General features: G+C 41.9%; 5 protein-coding genes across 8 annotated transcripts; 3 read left to right on the forward strand and 2 right to left on the reverse strand.

The window, feature by feature from the left end:
* Positions 1–458: 458 nt before the first annotated feature.
* LOC124414033 (synaptotagmin-14) lies at positions 459–4,249 on the forward strand. Of its 4 annotated transcripts, none has more exons than XM_046894906.1 (8): positions 459–564; positions 1,146–1,334; positions 1,599–1,733; positions 1,877–1,938; positions 2,161–2,358; positions 2,494–2,820; positions 3,042–3,398; positions 3,507–4,249. In XM_046894906.1, the coding sequence occupies exons 1-8, from the start codon at positions 537–539 to the stop codon at positions 3,726–3,728; spliced, it is 1,518 nt and encodes a 505-aa protein (XP_046750862.1). In that variant the 5' UTR covers positions 459–536; the 3' UTR covers positions 3,729–4,249. The 4 variants fall into 4 exon arrangements, with proteins under 4 accessions (XP_046750862.1, XP_046750864.1, XP_046750861.1 ...); XM_046894905.1 differs by lacking the exon at positions 459–564 and adding an exon at positions 617–855; XM_046894908.1 differs by lacking the exon at positions 1,146–1,334 and having other exon boundaries at positions 526–564.
* Positions 4,250–5,275: 1,026 nt separating this feature from the next.
* On the reverse strand, positions 5,276–7,032 carry LOC124414047 (pre-mRNA-splicing factor ISY1 homolog). The gene is made up of 4 exons (XM_046894923.1): positions 6,829–7,032; positions 6,736–6,758; positions 6,316–6,634; positions 5,276–5,784 (listed from the first exon to the last, which is right to left on the reverse strand). The coding sequence occupies exons 1-4, from the start codon at positions 6,829–6,831 to the stop codon at positions 5,410–5,412; spliced, it is 720 nt and encodes a 239-aa protein (XP_046750879.1). The 5' UTR covers positions 6,832–7,032; the 3' UTR covers positions 5,276–5,409.
* A 1,059-nt stretch (positions 7,033–8,091) lies between these two features.
* Positions 8,092–10,379, forward strand: LOC124414038. Its single transcript, XM_046894914.1, has 3 exons — positions 8,092–8,964; positions 9,091–9,891; positions 10,120–10,379. Exons 1-3 carry the CDS (start codon positions 8,619–8,621, stop codon positions 10,152–10,154), a joined length of 1,182 nt encoding a protein of 393 aa, XP_046750870.1. The 5' UTR covers positions 8,092–8,618; the 3' UTR covers positions 10,155–10,379.
* Positions 10,380–10,582: 203 nt separating this feature from the next.
* On the reverse strand, positions 10,583–17,968 carry LOC124414029 (N-terminal kinase-like protein). Its single transcript, XM_046894899.1, has 12 exons — positions 17,768–17,968; positions 16,924–17,070; positions 16,716–16,841; positions 16,146–16,357; positions 15,551–15,644; positions 14,977–15,459; positions 14,583–14,804; positions 13,966–14,218; positions 13,742–13,909; positions 13,291–13,571; positions 12,893–13,004; positions 10,583–12,658 (listed from the first exon to the last, which is right to left on the reverse strand). Exons 1-12 carry the CDS (start codon positions 17,879–17,881, stop codon positions 12,534–12,536), a joined length of 2,337 nt encoding a protein of 778 aa, XP_046750855.1. The 5' UTR covers positions 17,882–17,968; the 3' UTR covers positions 10,583–12,533.
* A 355-nt stretch (positions 17,969–18,323) lies between these two features.
* Positions 18,324–20,345, forward strand: LOC124414039 (RAB6A-GEF complex partner protein 2). Its single transcript, XM_046894915.1, has 7 exons — positions 18,324–18,394; positions 18,665–18,786; positions 18,881–18,999; positions 19,072–19,179; positions 19,268–19,417; positions 19,491–19,603; positions 19,698–20,345. Exons 2-7 carry the CDS (start codon positions 18,665–18,667, stop codon positions 20,223–20,225), a joined length of 1,140 nt encoding a protein of 379 aa, XP_046750871.1. The 5' UTR covers positions 18,324–18,394; the 3' UTR covers positions 20,226–20,345.
* The last annotated feature ends 2,009 nt before the right edge of the window (positions 20,346–22,354 follow it).

Genomic DNA, 22,354 nt, shown 5'->3' on the forward strand with positions numbered 1-22,354 from the left:
TCTTCAAAAAATTACCTCCTCTGCACCTCCGCACAGATTACGATGTAAGCCAAATGTCGTAGCGTGGTGTAGCATCGAGTATAAACTGGCTAATGGCCTAGGATGGCTTGCACTGGCTACTGACAAAAGGGCACGTTCACACGAAGTGGAGGGTAGAGAGAGTGAGAAAGATATTGCGTAGTTACACACATCTAACTGCTCTTCATTAATTGAAGGGATATACTTACCTCAAAGGTCGCGAGATCCTCTTATAGAACCTTAGTAATATTACAGTTATTGTTTAAACCGTTATAAGTATTATTTAACATTAATCAAGTCGGCAAGAAATCCCTAGAATAAAACCACCAGTGAAGCAAAGCATTATGTGAGAGAGAGAGAGAGAGAGAGAGAGAGAGAGAAAGGAACGTACACACATACTCATGCTACAATGTCTATCCTTTCTACTTTCTACTCTCACCGTTCATGGGACAGGACATAACCGGCTCCCTCCATGTAGTACCATCCATGTAGTACTATATGCTCCAAGGGTGCACCGCATGCGCTTGCGACGTCCGTTTTTACAGGGTAGGTATGCACTTGTATTGTGTGCAATGATAGGAGATGTCAGTATTCACTATTCAGTGATCGTGTGCGTTGCCTGGCGCACAGGATCGCTAAGGGGGCGGGACCGCCGTTGTTTGTAAATAAAAAGGTTTCTACATTTCGCGACAGCGCTGCCTTGACGTCTTAGCTGCTCAAGCCATGAACTCTGTCCTGCAAAGTATTTTTTTGCCTTATAAATGTATAACACATATTATAATAGAATTACGAATTGAACGAGTATGATTCTTGCTGGGTCGGACCATTTTCTGGCGGGTGAGTCCACTGTTGTCTTGCTTTTCAACAATAACAGATTTATGCACACTTGTTCCCTCATTTCCTGGAACACTCGCAAACCCAGTCAACTATCCGAAATTCTTATACCTCGTTACTGACCTGAAAATTACACAAGCAAATGGACTGATATGACCATGCTCAATTATAACGAAACATACCTATATAACGTAACATACACACGCGGAGACATACCTTACAGTTTTACTGTCACCCAAGCAATTTAATCAGCTGTACATACATTACAATTATACTTCTCATTACCTTTGTAGTATCGGTCGAGACGGCGGCGTTTCTCGGCGCTGTCGCAGGATTCGGGGCTCTCCTGCTGGTTCTCTTCCTCTACTTGTCACGGAAATGGTGTTTTACATCTTCCCCACCTGCTACCTACTTTGGTGGTGTTTGCGTACCTTTTTGCCAGTCTAATAACAGCTCGTCATCTCAACTCAGCACAAATCTGGGTAACTCAAACAATTTAGTTACCATCGAATCGGATTTTCTATGATTTCCTTTCTCGTTGTGCATATCGCTGATTGTCTCAATTATTGAGTCTGATTGTTGAGCCCCAAATAAAGAAATGTATTACTAGAGTGTCAAGTATTACAGAAAGGAAAAACTGTTCCCGCTATTGAATAGACAATAAAATGATGGAGAAGTTAAGGGTTCTTATTGAAACTAAAACAGTATCGCTTCCGCACCTATAATTTAAGCTATTTCTGACGCAGGCAAAACATTGGATTTCCATTCGGATATTGAGACAAGTTCAGACTCTGAAGAAGAGGCCTTGCGTCAGCCTAAGTTTGGATCTCATCTCTCGCCACACAGCCTCGCCATAACAACAGACGGTCCCGGCTTAGCAGGTAAATTAAGTTCCAACTCCTCTAATAATTGCTATTTCTATAAAACCTGTTCATCCTTTGTGTTTACAAAATGAACATAGAAATTAAAGCATTCACTTTTTATTATATTCGACATGTTATTCATTCCTTTTGAAATAATGCAGATATTGGAAAGGTATTGAACTGCAGCGGTACAGAGGAGAAATCATTTCTGGATCGGCAACAGGTATGCCCAGTATTGGTTTGATGTTATATCCTACAGCGAAATCGCTTATAACAGTTCCACGATAATCATGCATCAAAATTGGTCTCGCAGTTGCATTTTTTCTATCATATCGTTGAAATATTGGAACAAGATTGGAAATCATACACAGAAATCTACACACCGTAATATCGGTAAGAATCAGTTGTTGACCAACACATTGTGATTTGTAATCAAATATCTTAGTGTGTAGTCGAAGTGGGTACACCGAATGCAATTGTAACTGAAGAAATGGACACTAACGATAAAATGGAAGCAGAAAATGAAGCGGATCAGCAGCAATGTTTGAATCATCACAAGGAATCTCCCATACCGATTCTAACGGAGGAAATTCACAGCTTGGAGGTGGCATTGATATATGATGCGCCGATGCGTGAAATGACGGTCCGTTCACCAGATAATGACGCTCATTAGTAACAGAACTGACAATTATCCGATAATCACATAATTGATATGTAAAGTCAGACGGCCTTATCGGATCATATTAGTTCGACGGCAATGCAGCATTGTTTGTTGTAGGTTCACGTGCTGCAGGGACGAAATTATCCTAATATGATAGGTGGTAGTCAGGTTCGTTTGGTTTTGTTGCCATCGAAGAAACAGAGGCGCAAAACAAGGGTCCGTCAAGGGACTACGCCGCAATATATGGAAAGCTTTTTGCTACATCGTGTTAATCCTGAAGACGTGAACGGGATGGGTGTCAGGCTGAGAGTGTACTGGTGGAGCGGACGCATACGGAGGGAGAGATTGCTTGGGGAGGCGAGGGTTTCTTTTGACCAGATAAATCTGCAATTGGAAACGACACTGTGGTTAGCCTTGCAGCGCCCATCCCAATCTTCATCCACGGTAAAGACCTACTTTTATCTGATGTTTATACCACATTACTCATATGATACGGCGGTACTGTGTATGTACATACATATACAATATAGCTGAGCATCGGCAAGGGTATGAACACTTGAAGGAAACCCTGTAGCAGAAATACTAAGTTAGCATTAGATTGCAGACAAGCAATTATAGGATAAAAACAAAATGAACACAGAATCAATTATTACAATCGATAATAGGTGCAAGATTGGGGGACAAGTGGTAGTTTGACCCGCAGCGATTCGATAGGTTCCCAACAATCTGTTCGCTCCTACGTTACACCGCCCTTGGTACCGCTGTACGGTAACGGAATGAGAGGTGGAAGCATAGCGGAGATCTTACTTGGTCTGGCCTACAATGGGACAACCGGACGATTATCTGTGGAAATAATTAAGGGATCGCATTTTCGGGGGGGCGGTGGCAATAACGCCAGACCGCCGGACACCTATGTTAAACTGACCCTGGTAGACAGCAACGCTTGTGAATTGGGCCGATCTAAAACGGGTATTAAACGGGCGCAACCCAATCCACTTTACAAGGAAACATTTGTATTTCAGGTAGATATTCTATGTCTGCTGTAAAAGCTGTTCACACCGTAGTATTCACTGCTTATATGAAATGTGTTGTCAAAACGCTGTGCCATATTCAATTCCTTTCACTCACAGGTTGCCTTGTTTCAACTGGGGGACGTAACTCTCTTTTTATCCGTCTACAATCGTCGTAGAGGCAGCATGGGGCGAAAGGGGCGTGAGATGATCGGTTGGCTTTGCCTGGGACTGAACAGCTCGGGTCCGGAAGAACTGCAACACTGGAACGACATGCGGATTGCACGTCAAACAACATACAATGTTCAAGTACAACGATGGCACGCCTTGTTACGACCTTGAGCAGAATAACGAATTCTACCGAGCATCGGTACACAAGGATTCTGACCGTGTTGTTTCTTACATCAAATAGAAATAACACACTTCAGTGGGCCCTTTTATTTGGGTGGGCGACTTACGGATGACTACAAAGTCGATGCAGGAATAATAATATAATACTAATGAATTCAACTCTTGTACGCTTTTGAGAGCCCAATTTTCGTATTATACACTTGCACAAGAAAGCCACAAAATAATAGTAGCGTCAGCTAGCTCCTGATTCCATCTGGGATGTATACCGTTGCTAATTTTTATGACATTCTATCTACAAATACTCTATGAACTGTACGTACAGTTATGCATTCCAACATTTCAAGCCATTGATAGCCATGGCTTATGCTCAGTTGTTTCTATTCATTTATGCCTCTTAGTCAATCACAATAAGATAGTACACCACGTATTTGAAGTTTACTATAAGCAATCTAAATGTTATTCCTATACATAAATTTTTTTATTAAGAATTGTTTTATACCACTATGCTGCTTGACATTTCGTCTGTATCAAAAATAATATGTAATGTAAAATTTATATTTGTAACCGGCTGCATTCAATGTGCCCGATAATCAAAGATAAGCGTTAGGATGATCCTTAAAAGGGGCATTCCTGAATTTCGACCAGCACACCCCTTAACTCGGTTCCAAATAATTCCCTCATTTTTTAACTTTTTTATCTCAACTCTAACCCGCCGCCGCAAGAGGTTAGATTTCCCCATTTAACACTTTCAGAAGCACACTGAATCTACCGAACGGGTTCTAATAAAATTTGATACAAGGGGGTTTCTTGGGTTGTTGATTATGAATCTGAATCAGCGACCCAAGGAACTCCTCTTTACTAAATTTCATCGAAATCTATTCAGTAGATTCCATGTGCCCCTGAAAGGGTTCAATGGGAAATGTACACTCTTGCAGGCATGGGTTAGAGTTGTGATGAAAATCTGAAAAATAAGGGAATTATTTTGGAATTGTTTTAAGTCGATTTTGGGTAACGAACCAGTCGAAATCAAAATAATTAGCTTTTTAAGAACCACCATATTACGCACGTTCGCACTCTGTAATATTTGCGAGAGCTAGCTATTTTATTCACAGTGCTGGAATATTAATTCATGCTAGATCGTTGAAAAAAAAAAAACACCGAAACTCTGTTGCATCATGGAAAAGATCTGTCCAAAGTTTAACCTGGTAAGGTTTGATACATTGGTAATTCACTAGTAAATACCAAGCAGATTACACTAGTATAGCTGATACAAGATTTCAAATTTAACGATGTTACACGCGTTTCTGGAACATAAAGGCCGCAAATAGAGTAGACGAGATTGTAACCATTGTAACGTCCGGTGGTATGCAAAAAAAAAAAAAAAACGCACTTTGTCTAATACTTGTCAAGAGATTTTGTAGCTTGCATGTATTTTTAACCAATGAAATCTAATCAATTGTCTACTGCACAAAATATCATATATGTATATATGAGATATATATTATCAATTTTATGAGGTATCACAATGAATTGAATCGTTGTTCAAATCGCGTTTTATAAAAGTTTACTCCAGGACGATTATTATATCGAAAATGGCGATGCCACGACATCGATGAGAATAAGGAAATTGATCATTGTTAATAATTCCGTAGGCTTGTAATAAAAGAAATGGTTAAACCGCATATTTTTCTATTAGTTCTTGTTTTTTTCGCGCAAGTAATGCCTCCTGTATGTCAGCCTGCGATGGGATATTCCTCTGAGATGTCGTTTCCACCTCATCATCTTTGGCATTTGATTTGTTGTTGCTCTTAACATCCTGCCATTCTCTTTGCGCTTCCTCTCTAGCTTCTTTCTCCGCTCGTTGTTCCAGTGGCAGCAGAATCCCGTCATCGTCATCCCTATAACCATAATAGTCGGCATCGATATCCTTCATAAGTTCGGCGCGTGTTTTCCTTGGTGGGGGTGGTGGCTCCTGTTCAAATAACTCGCGAACACCGGGGAGTTCCTTAGCCGCGCCAAAGTACTTATATCCACGGTTGCCAGGCACCTACGGCAGTGATTCACATATTTCATAACGTGCCAAAAAAAAGAAAAAAAAAAAAAATTGTTCATCCACAGTAATGATGGCCAGTCGGCTGAAAATAATCGATGCATCGCATCATCGAGTCCTAAAAAATAATCAAACACAACTCGATTGAATTGGTAAAAATTAATGGAATATTCGATTAATTCTTGTTTTTTTTTAAACGGTACATATGAGACCAAAATTTTGTAAGTTTCAGTATGTAGTCTCAATAGCGAAATAAATTTTTTTTTCCATAATTTATAGTTTCATCCGAAATACTTTTCAATTTCAGGCGAAAATGTTCATTTATTTTTTACTTGTTACATCAATTAGATACCCACGATTAGTGAGTAAGGAAATGATGATAATTAACACTTTAATCGCATAAATTGATATTGTTGAAAACCGATTGTGAGGAAAAATAATCGAGTTGGTCGATTGATTAGGTTTGAAAAATAATGGATTTATTCGAAAATCTATTATTTTTGGTCATTCTTATTCCACAGTGCTCACCTCCCGACCTTCGTGGTCCAACATCCGTGGACCAACTCGCGAATAGTCGGGTCCTCCAAGCTCTTTAATTTGTGCCTCCCAGTGTCGTTTCTCCCGAAGCAATTTATTGATCTCATCATTCAAGTCTCTTATCCGAAATTCACCGAGACCAGCATTTTGAATTTGAGCCACTTTCTTAGCAACCTCTCTGATGATTTGCATCCGCCATTTCTCAGCTTTACGCAAGTCTCTACATTCCGAGGCAAGGTAAGGTCGTCTTTCTTGCTCTTTTCTGACACCTTCGCCACTTTGAGCCGCTCGCCATCTGGCAAGGGTTGTCCTGAAGAAAACACAGGTCCAGTCAAGTTGGCATTTGAAATGTAGAATCAAACAAATGTGCGATTAAGAAGAACAATCATTGTCTGCGAATTTTTTACTTACATAGCCTTTTCCGCATTTCGTGCCTGTAAGAAAATAATAGATATACTCATACGTCGATAACGGGCATATTATTTAGGTGAACCTGGTACGAACCATGTTGATGGAGTGCAAGCGGTCAGATCCCCAGAAGATCTACTTATTCAATGAAATCGACGTCGTCGAGCACGTGCGCCCCTGTCATGACAAAATGCGTTGGGTACGTAGCTTATTTGCCAGAGAGACGTTATCAACAACGCGATAGTGAACAAGTTGGCCAGGTTAGGATAGGTTAGGTCAGGTCCGGTTGGGGTTTCTTGTTTGGTGTTTGTGACGTTCCGCGTTGCGTGAGACGTTGAGCCAGATTGGACCGACGCACTAAACAGCCAAATCGAAACTACTTGTAAATAGAGGCCCAAGACTGAAGTTAACGGCGACGACGACAGCCGACCATAGGCACAGATGCATTCGGCCGGCGGGTATAAACACTATAAACACAAACTGAATACTGAACGTAGGAATGCCGGACGAGAGAAGGAACACGCGGACCCTGGACCGCCGAGGTTGGTTTGCACAGCACGCCCCGCGGCTCGCGCATCATCGCGCATATAATAAGATACGCGCGCGCGCACACGGAAGATTGCCCCATTGCCCCCCCTCCCCCTGCCAGAGAAGAGGCGAACCAAGTGGACCCGCCGGGAGAAGGTAATTTCATTGCCTGTGCTTTTGAGAGGCGAAAAATTGAAAAACTATGGAACAAATAGCGACAGCGGTACGGGTACTAGCGTGTAGATAAATACGAAATCAGCTGTATGTGAAAGAAGATACCAAGAAGCTCGAAGACACCTGACACATGTGCAAACAAACGCCGTGGATTCACCGTGTCGACGATCCTTGTCTTCGCGTACGGATGAATAACAAGGAGCGTTGGGACATATCCCCGTAGTTGATGGTGTCTAGTTGAAGTCGCAGTGCGTCGAAACGACAGGCCAGTGCCCAAGGCGTAACGTAACACATTTTCTCGGACAGTGTCGGGTTTTTTTTTCTTACTCGTACGGGAATGTCTGTGCAAACGATACACACACGTCAGAGTCGTGTGTTGTGCACGACCGCTGTGCCAGAAGAAAATAAATAGCTGTATACCGTGGCAGGGGAGCGAGAGAGTTCGCACGAGCAGGCAAGTGCGTCTGATCGTGAGACGTCGACGGCGGAAGGGCGGCAGCGGCAGCGGCGAGGGGCGTAGAGCGAGAGAGAAGAACCGAGAGATCGGCTGGCGAAGGCGCCGGCGGCGGGGGGGGGTGGGTCAGACCGTGTGATACACGGCAAGAGACGTGCGTGTGTGCAAGAACGAACGACGAACGAACGAACGAACCAACGAACCAACCACGAAGGTACCCACCAGCGAGCGAGCACAGTGGACGGGCGGGCAGATGCGTGGGCGGACGACTGTTGTCTCGTGGGCTGCTGCTGCTGCTGCATCTCGATCATTGTTTGACACCGAGGGGAAACGAAACGTACCGGCTAACCCTTCGGATACGACGGAACAGGGCACAGGTACGCGACGCTCGATGCCGAACGACGACCGATAGTGTTGACCCTGAATTTACATTGGCAGCTCGGTGGTGGCGGGGCGGGGGCGGGGGGGGGTGGGGGGTTGGATAGACAAGACTGTCAACAATCGGACCGGGGAGATACTCTGGAAAGTCGAGAGCTCGCCTCGCACTCTCTTCATCGACGACATACTACCTGTCTTGTGTCTCGGACTAAGTCCACCTTGTTGCCAGGCTCGGCCTGGCCATTTGCGAATCAAAGGTGGAAGGACGAACGGACCGAGTGTGGCTACAATTAGCCAGACAGTGCCATGGAAGGCTGAGCGGCAGGATGGTTGGTAGCGGCGGTGAGTCAGGATGCGGGAGGAGCAAGCAGAATGTCACGCTCGGGTCACGGGTCACGTGAGGGATGTAGCAGAAATGTGCTCGCGCGATTCTGCGACCCTCCACCCAACCCTCACAAAAAAAAACGGAAAGAATTCTTGTCCTCAGCAAAATCGTCGTGGGCAGGTTTGCCTAGAAAATCATCTACTTCCAACACCCGGGGGACGCCTCAAATTCTTTAAGGATGGAAAGTTTATATTGGAACTGTCGCACAGGAGGGATGGGGAACGTACCACATGGTTCCCTGTGCCTAAAAAGACGTTTTGGCCCCCGGCCAGCACTACACCCCATAGGCACGAAAGCTCGACGTCTCTCAGCGGTAAGGTTCATACTGTTCAATCGGAGCAATTTCTTTAATCATTTTCACCATTCAGGATTCAAAAGTACAAAAAATTCTGTCTAACCTCTGTCGTCTTTTATGACTGATAATGGTGTTGCTTTGCAGTGTCAGATGACAATTCGTCGGTACAATCGAGCCCCTGGCAACGAGATCATTGTTGGAAGCAAGCAGTACCCAGGCGTGGCATATCTTCCCAGCTGAATTTCTACTATCGTAGATGTCCGAAGAACCGATTTCCCGTACACCCACGGCTGTTAGCCAAAAAACGGAGAAATCCCCACGATCCTGTATCCCTAACTTTGGACACGGATACCATTGCCGTCGTTTCAAAGGTGACCCGTAAGATGAATGGTACTCTGCCTGGCAAAACTTTAGCAATCGTTGTGGATAGGTTGGCCCGTCTTTTGGATCCCAACGTAGTATCACCTCGTAAAAGAATATTGCGAGAACTGGAACGAGTTACATTGGGTGATCACGCTTCGAAACGGCGAGCAGCTGCTCAGGCGCCCACCATCGCGGCGCATCCCTCCTCTCCCAAGCAACTGTCATCTTATAGTATAACCAGTATTTTGGGAGAAGATAAGCCCAGTGCAGAGCCAGGTTTCTTGCGAACCTTACTCAGGCCTGAAGATAAGCAGGTCTTCAAGTATTCCTTGAGCCACACCTACCCCAGGGTGCGTATGGACAGTTACGTGGCACCAGGGGGGGCTACACAGATCAACCATCCCATGTACGGGGTATCCATGCTGCCACCTGGGCCTTACCGAGCTCCAGCATGGATCCACTACCCGCCACCTGTCCACTATCAGCCGCCTATGCCTCTCTACGCACCATCTCCAACCCGGCCACCACTATCGAACGTTCATCACTACAAAGACTACGGGGAAGAAACGCTATCACCTTCAGGTGCAGATTTCTACTCGTTCCGCGAACAGCCGAATGTTTTGATATTGTTCTTAGCAATTGTACAACCTCTAATATTGTTCCGTTTAGTTTAGTTAGTTTACAGATGTAGTTGTGCTTATCACCAGTGTGTTCGTAATTGTTCACCTCTGGAACAAAACCAGAAGAGCTTTAGCAATCGTCGATTAGATGTGTGACACTCAATTTCTGACATGTCTACGATTGTTTCAGATATGCCCCTGAACCTATCAAAGCACGCAAGTTGAGTCTCAGAACATGGTGAGCTGGTGCCTTATATTCGCAAATGGAACTGAATCACTGCGTATCAACACTGCCTGTGCAACAACAACGTAATTTGTAAGTGCTCTCCGTTTTTTTTCTTGTTCTTATTTTAAACCTGCCTACATGTACTACTCACCGGCTAGGTTTTACCTGATGACTTGCGGTCCGTATGAAAGTTTCAGAGCACAATCAATTCTTGGGTTTGATAGAACTATTTCGCTTAAATAACAAGCACAAGAATAAATGAGTAACGTTTGCAAAACCTGCAGAAATTGGAATGCGATGAAGCTTTACTTCGCAGTTTCGTTAAGACGAGGGCACCCTGCCTGCGGCCGTTCTTCGCAACTTCAGTTCACAAATGTGCATTCGGTGGTCTATACCTAATGGTGTAAAAAAAAGAAAAAAATGTGCATTCGGTAATTCTGTCATGCATTAATTGAATGGTAGCAGTTCCAAGTTTTGGTACTAACAAATTAATTGTTACGCTACATTCTCACGCCCTGAATTTGCTTCATTCAGTACATAAACTTGGTAAATGTACAAATTTGCATGAAGGCGTTCGCTTGTATGCAACGAAGCAGTTCTCAAACGTATCTATCGTTAAACAAATTCCAAATCTGCTCTCTCCTATGTCTACGAAGTCTAATACTAAAGTAGAAAAACGCTTGTTCAAAAACAGTTTCAGCGTTGTGTTAAAATGTTGTCGTACAATGAAAATACCGCAGGAAAACAGTTATTTGACCTTATGTCATCTGCATCTTCCTCTAAGCACTATTTTGTTATTACCTTTGATTGGCGTTGTTATTATTATCATTATCATTCATACTACTACGACTATTACAATTACTAGAATACTATTATCATTATTGTTATTATTATTATTATTATTATTATTATTATTACTGTCGTCCTTATCATGAAAACGAAACATTTCTCAAAGTACATGTTTGTGAGCGGTAAATGGTGAAAATGACAGAAATTTATGTACAGTACAGATATTACCTATACCTAGAATATTAATATTAGATTTAGAGAAAATTATAGATTTAGTTACTTCAAGGCATCCATTCATCAGCAAATTATATTTATACTTATACTAGTACAGTCGCAGAGAACGAAGATTCAGTAGTGACGAGCGTGGAGTGTGCCTTAAACTGTGAAACAAAACAACAGAGCCTAAAAAATTGTGCTCCTTCTTCCCCCTGTCTTCGAAAAAAACTATGAAACAAGTTTGATACGCTATATCTCACATACTACATTATAATGCATATACATATACATAATAATTATGTAAATACATATGCGTTATTCGGCATCAGCCACGTAAATTCGTGCATGCATTTTACCTATAAAACGTTACTATTTATTTTTTACGCATTACGCTGAAAGTGAAAAAGGCAAGCTCGCCCAGGCTCCAATAATTAGTTTTAATCTTTATCGTAATATCACATGAAATTTCGTCATGAAGAGAACACACACACACACACACACACACACACACACACACGTGCGCGCGCGCGCAAACAAACACATTACAATTTAGTTGTATGAGTACAAGCTGCGAGCAATTGTATAGAAAGACTAATTTCATAAATATTCATATTTCGTATACTATGATCTCCAAGTTTTTAGCAATCACCTGCCTTGTATTGAATCAAGTTGCTCATACCTAATATGTCTAATATGGCACACAGAATCTATGTATGGATATTTTACGTAAACACTATCCCTGTCCTGATAACGGCATTCTATATGGAACCGTGGAACATCTTATAAATTTAAGGTATTTCCTACATTGAGAATCATAAATCTACCCAGCAGATTTTTGTTTACAAAGTTCGGCACGACGTTGACTAATTTCATGGTGTCGGACAAAAATCGAATGGTGTTTGTGATTGGTGAAAGAATCGCACGACCAGAGCCCTCTCTTCTAGCACAGTCAGACTCATTATAGTTTGTCTTAAAAATTGCGAATCTATTTCTCTAGAGTTTCTATAACAACCATTTCTTCACACGCACACAGGGATGTACACTAATGAACTTTGGTTTTAGACATCTATTTGTGACGTGGGAAGTAAAGGTATAAAAAGGTATAAAAAGACGCAGGCACAACGTATCGAAAAGTTTTTGTTACATGAATACTTCTCTCTTGACAAGTACAAAACTGTTTGGTTAACCATTCCAGATCACATAATACCATTTTTTATAGTAATAATAGCAAAACCGACATTCGCAGCAGGAATAGATCAAACAATATGATTATTAATAATCTTATGAGTGTGCAATGTACGTTATTTATAACTTGGTAATGGTCATGATGACACTGCGATTGTTTCCAATTTCTCGGCATTGAGTCAATGATACTAAATTTTCTTAGGCGCGCTATTTCCTTGGATCCTGGCTGCTCTTTTAGCTTCCATCTGACGCTGACGTGCCAACTTTCGTTCCTCCCGTTTTTTTTTTGCTTCCTCGAGCTTGGCATTACTTGCTGAAAAATTTCACGTGTATACGTGTCTATAAGTACACACAGGGTAAATGAATAATACAGATTCAATACGACGTGCGAGTCACACGCAATCTCTGGATGTCCCTATTCCAGATAAGTTATAGTCATTGTCAAATAACATTGTCTATTGAAGGCAACTAGACACATAATACACTAAGTAACGATGTTGGAAATGATTGGCGATTTCGCAATTGCTGAAATTTTCAAATATCTCACCAGACTGTTCAATCGACGGGAATTCTTCAATCGGCTGAAATTCAGAGTCTTCCCAGCCTTCTTGTCCACTTCCGTCATATCCACCCTTGTCATCCGCCTGACTATCCTCCTCCTGTAACACAGATGCTACAATAGTCCTTACGTCGATTTCCCTTGGGATTTCACCGAGAAGAGATGGTAAATAATTGAAGTCTGTATGACGCACAAGATCATAACAAAATCGAGGGCAAGGAACCTGCATTAGTCGGCACTGTACACAGGCAGACACTGTCAGTACAGCAGTTATCGAAGCAGCTTGTCTTTTTCATTGGTACTTACAATCTGAACGTCCGTTGTTGAACAGATAGCAAGTAAATCATATCACACGCACTCTCAAGAAATATTCTCAAACTACTGACCGGTTCTTCCTCGAGGTTCTCCCACTGAGGGTCGTGAACCTTGGATGCAACGGAAGAAGACTGAGACTTAGCCATAGATGCTGTGACATTTGGTGTGGTTACAGACTGCTGTTCCATGTCACCCCAGTTGTCTGCCTCCCAACAATCCCATTCGCAGTCCGAATTTGTATTTCCAGTACTCTGGGGATCTTGATCCTGATCGTGGTCCAGTGAAGTCATGCTAGTCGCGCTACTGGTCGTCGTCGTGGTACTCGCACTACTCTGGGAACTGCTAGCTTGCTCTGTGCCATACGTTTGAGAATAAAGATTATTTCTCCTCGGCACTCCCATTTCGTGAGCGTACCCACATAAAGCTCATTCCGTATTTATTATAAATATAACATGTATTTATATCGCTCTCTTGTAATAATGAGCTTTGAGTTTAGCAAACGCATAATGTAATGGAACAAACCGAGCGAAGCTGGTTTACTAAGCAAAATTCTTGATGCCTGCGAGTTGGATGACTTTGGTGTGTCAGATTGGCTGCGATAGAACTTTGCTGTAACTGCGGTAACTGCCCACCCTGCCCACGTAGCTGCAGCATTGCTCAAACTCGGCGTTGCCGTGTTGACGTCCGCTTCTGAAACATTTTTGCCGGTATACATCTCAAGCTTGTTTGCCAGTGTCAATATTTACCCATAGATTCGCGAAGTCCAGGATCCTCGGATACTCGTTCGAGCTTTGAAAGAAATCCCCGAATTGTACGGAAAGCATTTTCTCTTACGCCTTTGTCCAAGTCGGTAGCAAGCGGGCAGAGAGCTGGGAGTATTCGGTTTGCAACTTCTTGTAAAAGGAAATATTGTTGAGTCGCAGCTAGTGCCAATATACTTGCGCTGCGTGCAGGAGCAAACGAATCCCTGGTACCTCTGACAAAAGCACCTATGAGTACCTTGAAACAGTGGTAAAGGTGTAGGAATGATAACCAACAAATACAATCGATCATTCCTTACTGCTCGTAGAGGATTCACAAGCACACATATAACTGGTCTTATCTCAAATTTGTATTGAAACAACTCTTCCTCACCAAAAGGTCAGATATCAGAGAAGGCACAAACTACACTCATTGTCAGAGCAAGAGAGAAATCCGCCGATACGGCCTTCAAGGAAAACCCAGGGATTATACTCACACTTGTAGATTCCATACGAGTGTTGTAAGGAATGAGCATCCCAAGTATACAAGTATAATGTATCCAAATCTTTATAAGAATTTAGGAGATCTGCAACTACTTGTTGACCTCATTTCCAGGACCTACTTTTTGTCTGATTTGAGGGTGCAGATGCTGAGCAATTTTTCCAAGGCATACAGTGGTGTTTGTCCGGATTCCACCTTGGTCGTCTTTTGATTGAAGTCTGGCAAAATGTCTAAGTGTTTCCACGTTAAGGTTGTTATAATCTAGCTTGGGGGCGAGATGAACTATCGACTTGATAGTATGTTCCCTGACAGCAGGGTTTGTGTCTAGAAAACCACGAGCAATCTGTAAATTGAACAATTCTGTAACACGAATATCAATCTTCCCTAAAGATTTAAGAGTGTCGTGTTGTAATTGGGAATACAGAAGTCACTCTATGGGCCGAACAACAACTCTCTCAAATCTGTTATCATATCATAGTCGTTCAGGCACTGCTGTATATACATTCAATAAGAACCTGTGGGAAAATCGCCTCATTGACCGTGGAAGGTTGGAGATGGTTCACGAATCGCTCTAGATGCTGCAAGAGTCGCAAACGCGTGGCTCTGTCGTTTGATGCGAATAGTTTCACAACACAGGGCACAACGCGACGCTGATACTCAGCATCGGGTAATTTACGGCCAAGTTGCAGCAACGGTGGTAGAACCGCACTTCCGGCATCTCCAAAATCAAATGCCGCCAGGAGTTGGGGTAAAATTTTATACCTCCCGACTCCATCGGGAAAACTTTCCAGCTTTGAGGCTAGTTGTGTGAAGAATCTACCTTTCTCACCCTTCTCTTTCATCTGGATTTCTTCCAAGAATAAGAGCGCATCGACCAAGTCATTCTTAAAATAGCCCCCGTTGCTTCGACACCTTGCTATCACATCGGCTGGATTGGGTCGCGCATCTGCACTGTGACTCGAGAGCTCTCGATACACAGCCAATAGTTGTTTGGGTATCTAAAGATTTCAAATTAAAATCTAGATGGCAAAACATAGATACAGTCTTGGATGTAACTTCATTACAACGGTACTTTGCGTTGATTTATACCTGATTCGTTTTGGTCTTCAGATCAGCAGGCCTGTTGAGCGGGCCGTTGAATGACTCCCATATAAGGCAGCCAAGTCCCCACGCGTCAATTGAACTGCCATTTAAAGGGTGTGATTGTAGTGAAGTTTCAAACAAACAAGCTTGGTATATTTAGCAAGCAGCACCAGAGTAGCATTGTAAATATGCTTGCCCGGTGTTTTATAAGGTGTTAGAATACAGCATTTTCATACTAGCGTCTGGTTTGAATACCAAAGTGTACAAGAACATATGGAATGATTTCACATATCCTGTATATCAGGTATAACCAAATATTCAGGGCACACAGTCTTCAAAAAATTTGGACAATCGGACAAAGCTAATGAGAATTGTACAAGAATGCATTGTAATTGAAATAAACACATCGTCGTGTGCAAACTGGGCCCTAGCTATCCTGTGATCCCTGCCGTGGTGGTGGCCCAAGAAACAGAATGTGTTATCTATCACCTATCGCCACTGCCGGTACAATTTGCTTTGGTAGATACAGTAATTTGTTATATCGGCATTTCAATGTCTCCTATAAAGACCAAGTAATAGGTAAGTAAATAAGTTTCATCACCATTTTGACTGAGGATTATAGGTTTCTGTAGCTTCGGGAGGTTGGTAGACACGTAGGGCTGTGGGCAACGGGGTATAGTTTACCATTACCCCTGTCGTGTACTCCACTCCCCCCAGCTTCCATTCACCACTTTCCACATTTACAAAAACCGACCAGAGATTGATGTTGTTGTGTCTGAGATTGCCGTCGTTATTCAGAAAACTGAGAGCACGCTATTCAAACACAAATAAAATCATTATAAGCGGAGATTCTTCTATTTGCTATGCTTGAATCTTTTGATCACGACTCGTGGAACAAAAGTCTGGATCAACAACTCGTTTTGGGCGTTACTCCGATGCCGAGACCATGTCACAACTTTTGCAATGCTTCATTTTTTACTCCATTAGTTACCACTAATCCATTATTGCCAAAAGACTTAAGTCACTGCACTCTTTTTATAGGTAAAATGACAACAAGCACTTTGCGTAAGCGTAATTATCATTTGCAGAGTAACGCAAGATGTTCTGCTCTCAATGCCCGACGACGGAGAGAGATCTAGACAATACTAAATCTCAAATCTCTTCAACTTACAGTGATTTGAAAAATTCCCCACGAAAGGTACAAGTCACGTTGCTGTCCCTCGGGTAGATTGTTTCCGTGCAGGCGCGACTGCAGTGGCTCGACCCTCTCCGTTGCCAGGTATATAGTCTTTTCTGTCTGCGATGAAGATAGGGAAGTTTGAGTAATCTATGTTAATGGATCAAGGTTGATGTAGTGCCATCTTGGCTTAATACCATACCTCGAGGTTATCCAGGTAGGTCAATATGCTAGGATGTCTCAGAGTCTTCAACCTTTTTACAGCTGCTCTGGCGATTTCTAGATCCGCGTCACCTCCATTTTTTGCTTCAAAGACAAAAACAGAAACATCTTCGCCAATGTTATTTCCCTGTAAGAAGACGCATTGAATCACAACAAGAAACGCTAATGTATCCGCATATGTCAACACTTGCAGAGTCATTTTGCGCAGTAAGGGATATTGACTGTCCTATTAAAAATCCTAGTACATACATATCGAGAGGATCCAACGGCTAAAGGTAAATAATTATATTATAACACACTTACAATTAATTGAAATTGGAATAAGCCACCTTTTAAATGAACCGTTTAAATGAGAAAACTGTGAAATTACTCTAAAAGTATCATGGAACTCGATCACTCAGTTCTCACCTCGTATTACATTTTTGTTATATCTATATAGATTTTGTTATACATTTTGACTTGGCTAGTCCGCCTATGCTGCATTTGTTTTCAAATCCATACGTGACAGGACTTTCTGTCCGTAAAATTTATAAATACATAAATAAATATAAACAACTCCAAAGAAGCCTATCCGTGTCAGACAAAGAACTGCCACGAACTGCTCGCGTTCAGCAAGACAGAGAAATAGCTGGCAGCATTGACAACTTCGCAAACACGAGTCCGAGCCGTGTTGGCCGTGTTACATGCAAACACTGGGGCAGAACCCCGTTTTCCTTTCGCACGCTATCAGCCAAATTCAGACTCTACCTAGAGTTCTAAAGGACCTGGTGGTTTTTGTCTACAGTGTTGAAGGAAGATGGCTAGGTTATGTTAAATAAGGCTACCTTCCTCTTTGCTCTGTGAAGTGTCCACAAGCTCTTTCCCTCGAAACCGAAGACTGGCTCTCCAATCTCGTAGGGAAAATCTTTGGTGGGATCCCGGGAGAAAAATGACCACATTTTTCTCTTTTCCACAGCTCCCGTTACACTGATATTTCGCTTATAAGACGTGTGCGTGTACACCTTCTTTATCCACTTTTTTAACTAAACTTGACGAAAACCACGAAAACTGATTCATTCATCTTGTTATCGTCACCATTTCGTCGGCCTCTGGTTTCCAGCTTTTCGTACCTACTAGTACCTACTCAATGCTCACTACTGACGTATGCGTGGATTGTAAAGTTTTAAGTTTATGAGCTGATCACACGAGTGCGCATACGTCAATTTTTTTGACACGAAGCTGCACGAAGCGATTCATCGGTGTGCGCATCATCGGTAGGTTGTAACGGAATTAGCCAATGTCGGCTAGTTTCCAATTTCCAAAGCAGCCGACATTCCTGCGCGTGTCTGTCGACCCTGTCGACTGGTCGATCTTCCCGCAGCCTGGAATCTGTCAGAGTTATAATTCAAGAGGGATTTCGTTCTAGAGAGACTGCAAAGAGCAAAAGACAGCTTTTGTCGCGGGTGCTTTATATAAGGCTATTATATTTCGTTGTCTCGTCCTCTAGATCAAATGGTAATAACGTCGTTACCGATTGGTCCACAGATTGCATACATGCTACTTCGCATCTAAGCCATCTAAGGTGATCTAAGGCATGATCCAAACTGTTCTACTTTCTCCATTTTCTTAAGTTTCCGTACACGTTGTACGTATGTAGTTATGCGTACATTAACTAAACGGAACGATATTACACGCAATAAACGCCAGTAGGCCAATGATCGTTTCGTCTCAACTTGTCAAAGATGATCGATATCACGGCTAAATTAGTCAAAGGACCTGCATATTTTTCCGGCGAGTTGATCGAGTGCTGCATCACCTTCGGTAACCCTACAAACCCTAATCATCAGATATCCCAGAGCCACAGGTTTGTACAGTGTATTCGTATGTGTATATGTCCATAGGCATATTCCCGAAAAAGGCCGAACTCCCCAAAAATCATATTTTTCCTTTGCTTCCAGTGACGTGTTTGAAAGTCTAGCATGGGCGAGCGCACAGGTACATTGCCAATGCTCTACAAACGGTAAAGCGGTGCTGTCAGAAAAACTAAATTCTACCCAATCAGCAGCTATAAATGCAGGTATTTGAAACGAAAATAATAAACTGGGTGAACCAGCCTTAAAACTGTTACATTCGATATATTGTCCTTTAGACACTACATTTGCTCCTTGGCAGCAGGACAATGGACACGTTGTTTTGAATACAAAACCAAAGATATTGTTCTGTGATCTCAGACTATCGCCAGGGGAAAGCGAGACTTGTATGTATTATGTAATTCTTACTTAATATTCAATTATTAGGGCTGTGCTTGAAAACGAGATAACTCATTCACGGTCATTTAATTCGAGATGTATACCGGGAGAGAATTCCGAGCGATGCTCCACCCTCTTACAGAGGCCAGGCAGTTAAATATTCCTATAAAATTACAATCGGCACACAGCGGGTGAATTCTGCCATAAAACTACTACGAGTTCCGTTTAGAGTCCTTTCGTTGAGCGGTAAGTTATATTCGGAAGGGATAATCTAGTTTTCAAATGTGCAAATTGAATTCGTCTTACATAAAAATTGCAGAACTACCTGATATTGCACCGTGCAACGACAGCGTCGATCTCAGTCCCAATAACCCATTTATGGAAACACAGCAGAGGGACACACCGTTAGATGTGGCCATGCAAACTTTACAGGTAGTCCAAGAGTTGTTATTCTTCAGGATTCATATCTGACCTCTTGATATCTTTGAACTTTGATTGATTTGTGTGGTGTTTTTATACTTTCTAGAACATCACGGCACGTCGCAGTCCCAATTTCTATAATGTAACAAACAGTCGTGGTCGTGTCGTTAGATTTTGCTTGTTCAAGAATTCCTACAAACTCGGGGAGGACATAGTAGGAACTTTTGACTTCTCAAGAGCCACCGTGTCCTGCGCCCAGGTTTCTGTGGCTCTACAGTCCGAAGAACATGTCGCCGAAGGTTACAGACGTGCGCGAACCTCGCCTGCGCTCGTTAGCTACAACAAACATCACGAGGTCTGCTTGGGACTGAAATACTCACAGCTGGTGTTACCCATTCCTCTTCACGTCACCCCTGATTTCACCACAGACTTGGTCACGCTCAAGTGGAGGCTACACTTTGAATTTGTTACCACTGCTAAACCTGTCGAAATGCCCGACGAGAAGTCCAGCGACTGGCGAGGTCCGTCAATCCTTGACATTGAAACTATGATCTGGGATTTGCCTCTGAGACTACACCCTACTACTACACCTCCCAATGCGGCTCAACAAACGAAATATCATATCACCATATAAATATTGCAGGAGTGAATCATTGAGTGTACCTACCGTTTTTCGTTAGTTTGTGTATTTTGTTAATCAAACTATACTTTATAACTATTATTATACGCTTAAAATATGAATTACACATGCTATCAATATCTCAAACCACTCCAACGCACGGCGGCCTACTTTACCTTTTTATTGGGTCACATTATCATTAATTTTTGGTTCGTTCAATGGTCTATGGAGGCATGAGATATTGTAATATCATAAAAGCATAAAGATTGTAATGTGCTCAAAGAGCGTGTTTCTCGGTGTAAAAAGGGTCGCACATGTTGAACAGCGGTGTACGAAAGAAAAATAGCTCCCTTAAATTTTCGAGAAACGGGGAAATTTTTGTATATTTTCGCAGCTGTTAATGAACTCCTGAGAGTTCGATCATTCGGCAACGGCTCTTGGAAATCGATTCTAAGACGAAATAATTTTTTGAATTAAAAACGTCTAATGTAAACCCGTTTCCATTTTGGAAAAACAAAATTTCGAACGATTTTGGAAAACGCTGGAACCGAATTTGTACGTCTGCTTTTTCGACACTGACTTTCTTGGCGTGAAAAGATTGCGTTATATAGGTATAGTCACAATTCAACTTTCTTATACAGAGTTAATAGATACACAGTTCGACATTTTGATCTAATACATAGGTGATACGAGAGACAACAATTATTTTGCAGCTCGCGTAATTTTACTTCCGGAATCACAACTATCATCAGGCTTATTCCAATAGCTGGAATCAGATTTAGTACGTGACAATAAGTGTCCAATATTTAGAAAAAAAAATTATATTTAGGTAGTTCATAACTCGACAGTTGAAATTTGTGCGTACCTACAGCCTGCAGGGTGTGGGGGTTGTTCTTATGATTTCGATATCAGTTAATTTTGTGCACCGTAGCCTCGGTGAGCATTCAATATTTTTGATACATTAAATCTATTTCACGTTTACCGTGGTAGAGGTGTACTATAACTCCCCCCTCCCTAAAATTTTACTAAACCCCCGCCTCAAATGCTTTAATCCTACGGCACGCAGCACAAGGTTGAATCGTTCAGCACCTGTAGGTTTCAGACGTACTTCGATCATAGTAAGTACGCGATACGGCTACCCGTGGCACCAAAATCCAAGTCGTATAACAAACCCGCACGTATACAGGTTCTTAAAAATTCATTACCTAGTGCTGACCCGACAAGTGCATATAATTTACTCGTTTAAGAACGGTATAACAGACAGAATAGCCTGTGATAACACTTCCGCGATTTCACAAACAATGGACTGATTTCTCACCCGAGTATATTAATTGTACCGCGTATTCAATTTCAAATGAACGATCGTTAGCAAAAAACGAGTCAGATTTGACGCATGCATATAATAGTTTCAGCTTGTGCTAGGCAAATTTTTGCAGGTGTAACGAACAAAACATTTTTTTCTTGTGCACATGTAACATGGTATAGTAACACGTGGTGTTGTTTCCTGTAGCAGGGAGCTCGTGTGGCTATAGCAACGATTAATACGAATGTTTTTTTTATTCAGTTTAAATCTGCAAAAATACTTTTTGTACATCAAATTTGTACTTGCGATTTGGGCTGTATCTATATTGAATAATATGCATCTAATGTAAAACATGGCCCGAATTGCAGAGAGCTTTCTGGTGCATGAATAATATTACTGAAAATTTAAACTGATTAAAATAACGTATAGATATACTGGAGGGGCGAGCAAAGCGGGCACCCTACGAAATTAAAACACTTCAAATAGAGGTTTGAATCAATGGATCACCAAATTTTGACGGAAAAACGGTAACCTGACGGATACCGAGTGTTGAACGCCATTATATGAAAAGCCTGGAAATTGTTGGCAAAATAGGCACCGAAAAACATTCTTAGAAATTATTGAAAATTGAAAAATGCTTGGAATTTGTTTTCGCATTTACTTAAGAATACTTTGAACACAAGATTAGTTATGTGTAAGAGACTTGTAGAAAAAAGACTCAACGCAAGATTTTGGAAAAAATTGGTTTTTATTATATGAAAAAAAAAAAGAATAAAAAAAAATAAATAAATAAAAAATCTTGAGTGTATAGAAGACATTTTCTGACGAAGTTCAGCGGTGG

The sequence above is a fragment of the Diprion similis genome, chromosome 13 (assembly GCF_021155765.1).
Source record: "Diprion similis isolate iyDipSimi1 chromosome 13, iyDipSimi1.1, whole genome shotgun sequence".
NCBI lineage: Eukaryota > Metazoa > Arthropoda > Insecta > Hymenoptera > Diprionidae > Diprion > Diprion similis.

What these genes read in the sequence shown, in the direction of transcription:
- LOC124414047 (XM_046894923.1), bottom strand. An exon ending in CGAAATGCGGAAAAGGCTAT is followed by an intron (nt 6,635 to 6,735) that starts GTAAGTAAAAAA and finishes TGTTTTCTTCAG; the next exon opens with GACAACCCTTGCCAGATGGC. An exon ending in TGGACCACGAAGGTCGGGAG is followed by an intron (nt 5,785 to 6,315) that starts GTGAGCACTGTG and finishes TCACTGCCGTAG; the next exon opens with GTGCCTGGCAACCGTGGATA.
- LOC124414038 (XM_046894914.1), top strand. Translation starts at nt 8,619, where the DNA reads ATGCGGGAGGAGCAAGCAGAATGTCACGCTCGGGTCACGGGTCACGTG. An exon ending in AAGCTCGACGTCTCTCAGCG is followed by an intron (nt 8,965 to 9,090) that starts GTAAGGTTCATA and finishes GTTGCTTTGCAG; the next exon opens with TGTCAGATGACAATTCGTCG. An exon ending in AGAAACGCTATCACCTTCAG is followed by an intron (nt 9,892 to 10,119) that starts GTGCAGATTTCT and finishes CGATTGTTTCAG; the next exon opens with ATATGCCCCTGAACCTATCA.
- LOC124414039 (XM_046894915.1), top strand. Translation starts at nt 18,665, where the DNA reads ATGATCGATATCACGGCTAAATTAGTCAAAGGACCTGCATATTTTTCC. An exon ending in CAGATATCCCAGAGCCACAG is followed by an intron (nt 18,787 to 18,880) that starts GTTTGTACAGTG and finishes CTTTGCTTCCAG; the next exon opens with TGACGTGTTTGAAAGTCTAG. An exon ending in TAGAGTCCTTTCGTTGAGCG is followed by an intron (nt 19,418 to 19,490) that starts GTAAGTTATATT and finishes TAAAAATTGCAG; the next exon opens with AACTACCTGATATTGCACCG.
- LOC124414029 (XM_046894899.1), bottom strand. Translation starts at nt 17,881, where the DNA reads ATGTGGTCATTTTTCTCCCGGGATCCCACCAAAGATTTTCCCTACGAG. An exon ending in ACCCTCAAATCAGACAAAAA is followed by an intron (nt 14,219 to 14,582) that starts GTAGGTCCTGGA and finishes CACTGTTTCAAG; the next exon opens with GTACTCATAGGTGCTTTTGT. An exon ending in TAGTAAACCAGCTTCGCTCG is followed by an intron (nt 13,572 to 13,741) that starts GTTTGTTCCATT and finishes CGTATGGCACAG; the next exon opens with AGCAAGCTAGCAGTTCCCAG.
- LOC124414033 (XM_046894905.1), top strand. Translation starts at nt 822, where the DNA reads ATGATTCTTGCTGGGTCGGACCATTTTCTGGCGG. An exon ending in GTCGGACCATTTTCTGGCGG is followed by an intron (nt 856 to 1,145) that starts GTGAGTCCACTG and finishes TTACCTTTGTAG; the next exon opens with TATCGGTCGAGACGGCGGCG. An exon ending in AGGAAACATTTGTATTTCAG is followed by an intron (nt 3,399 to 3,506) that starts GTAGATATTCTA and finishes TTTCACTCACAG; the next exon opens with GTTGCCTTGTTTCAACTGGG.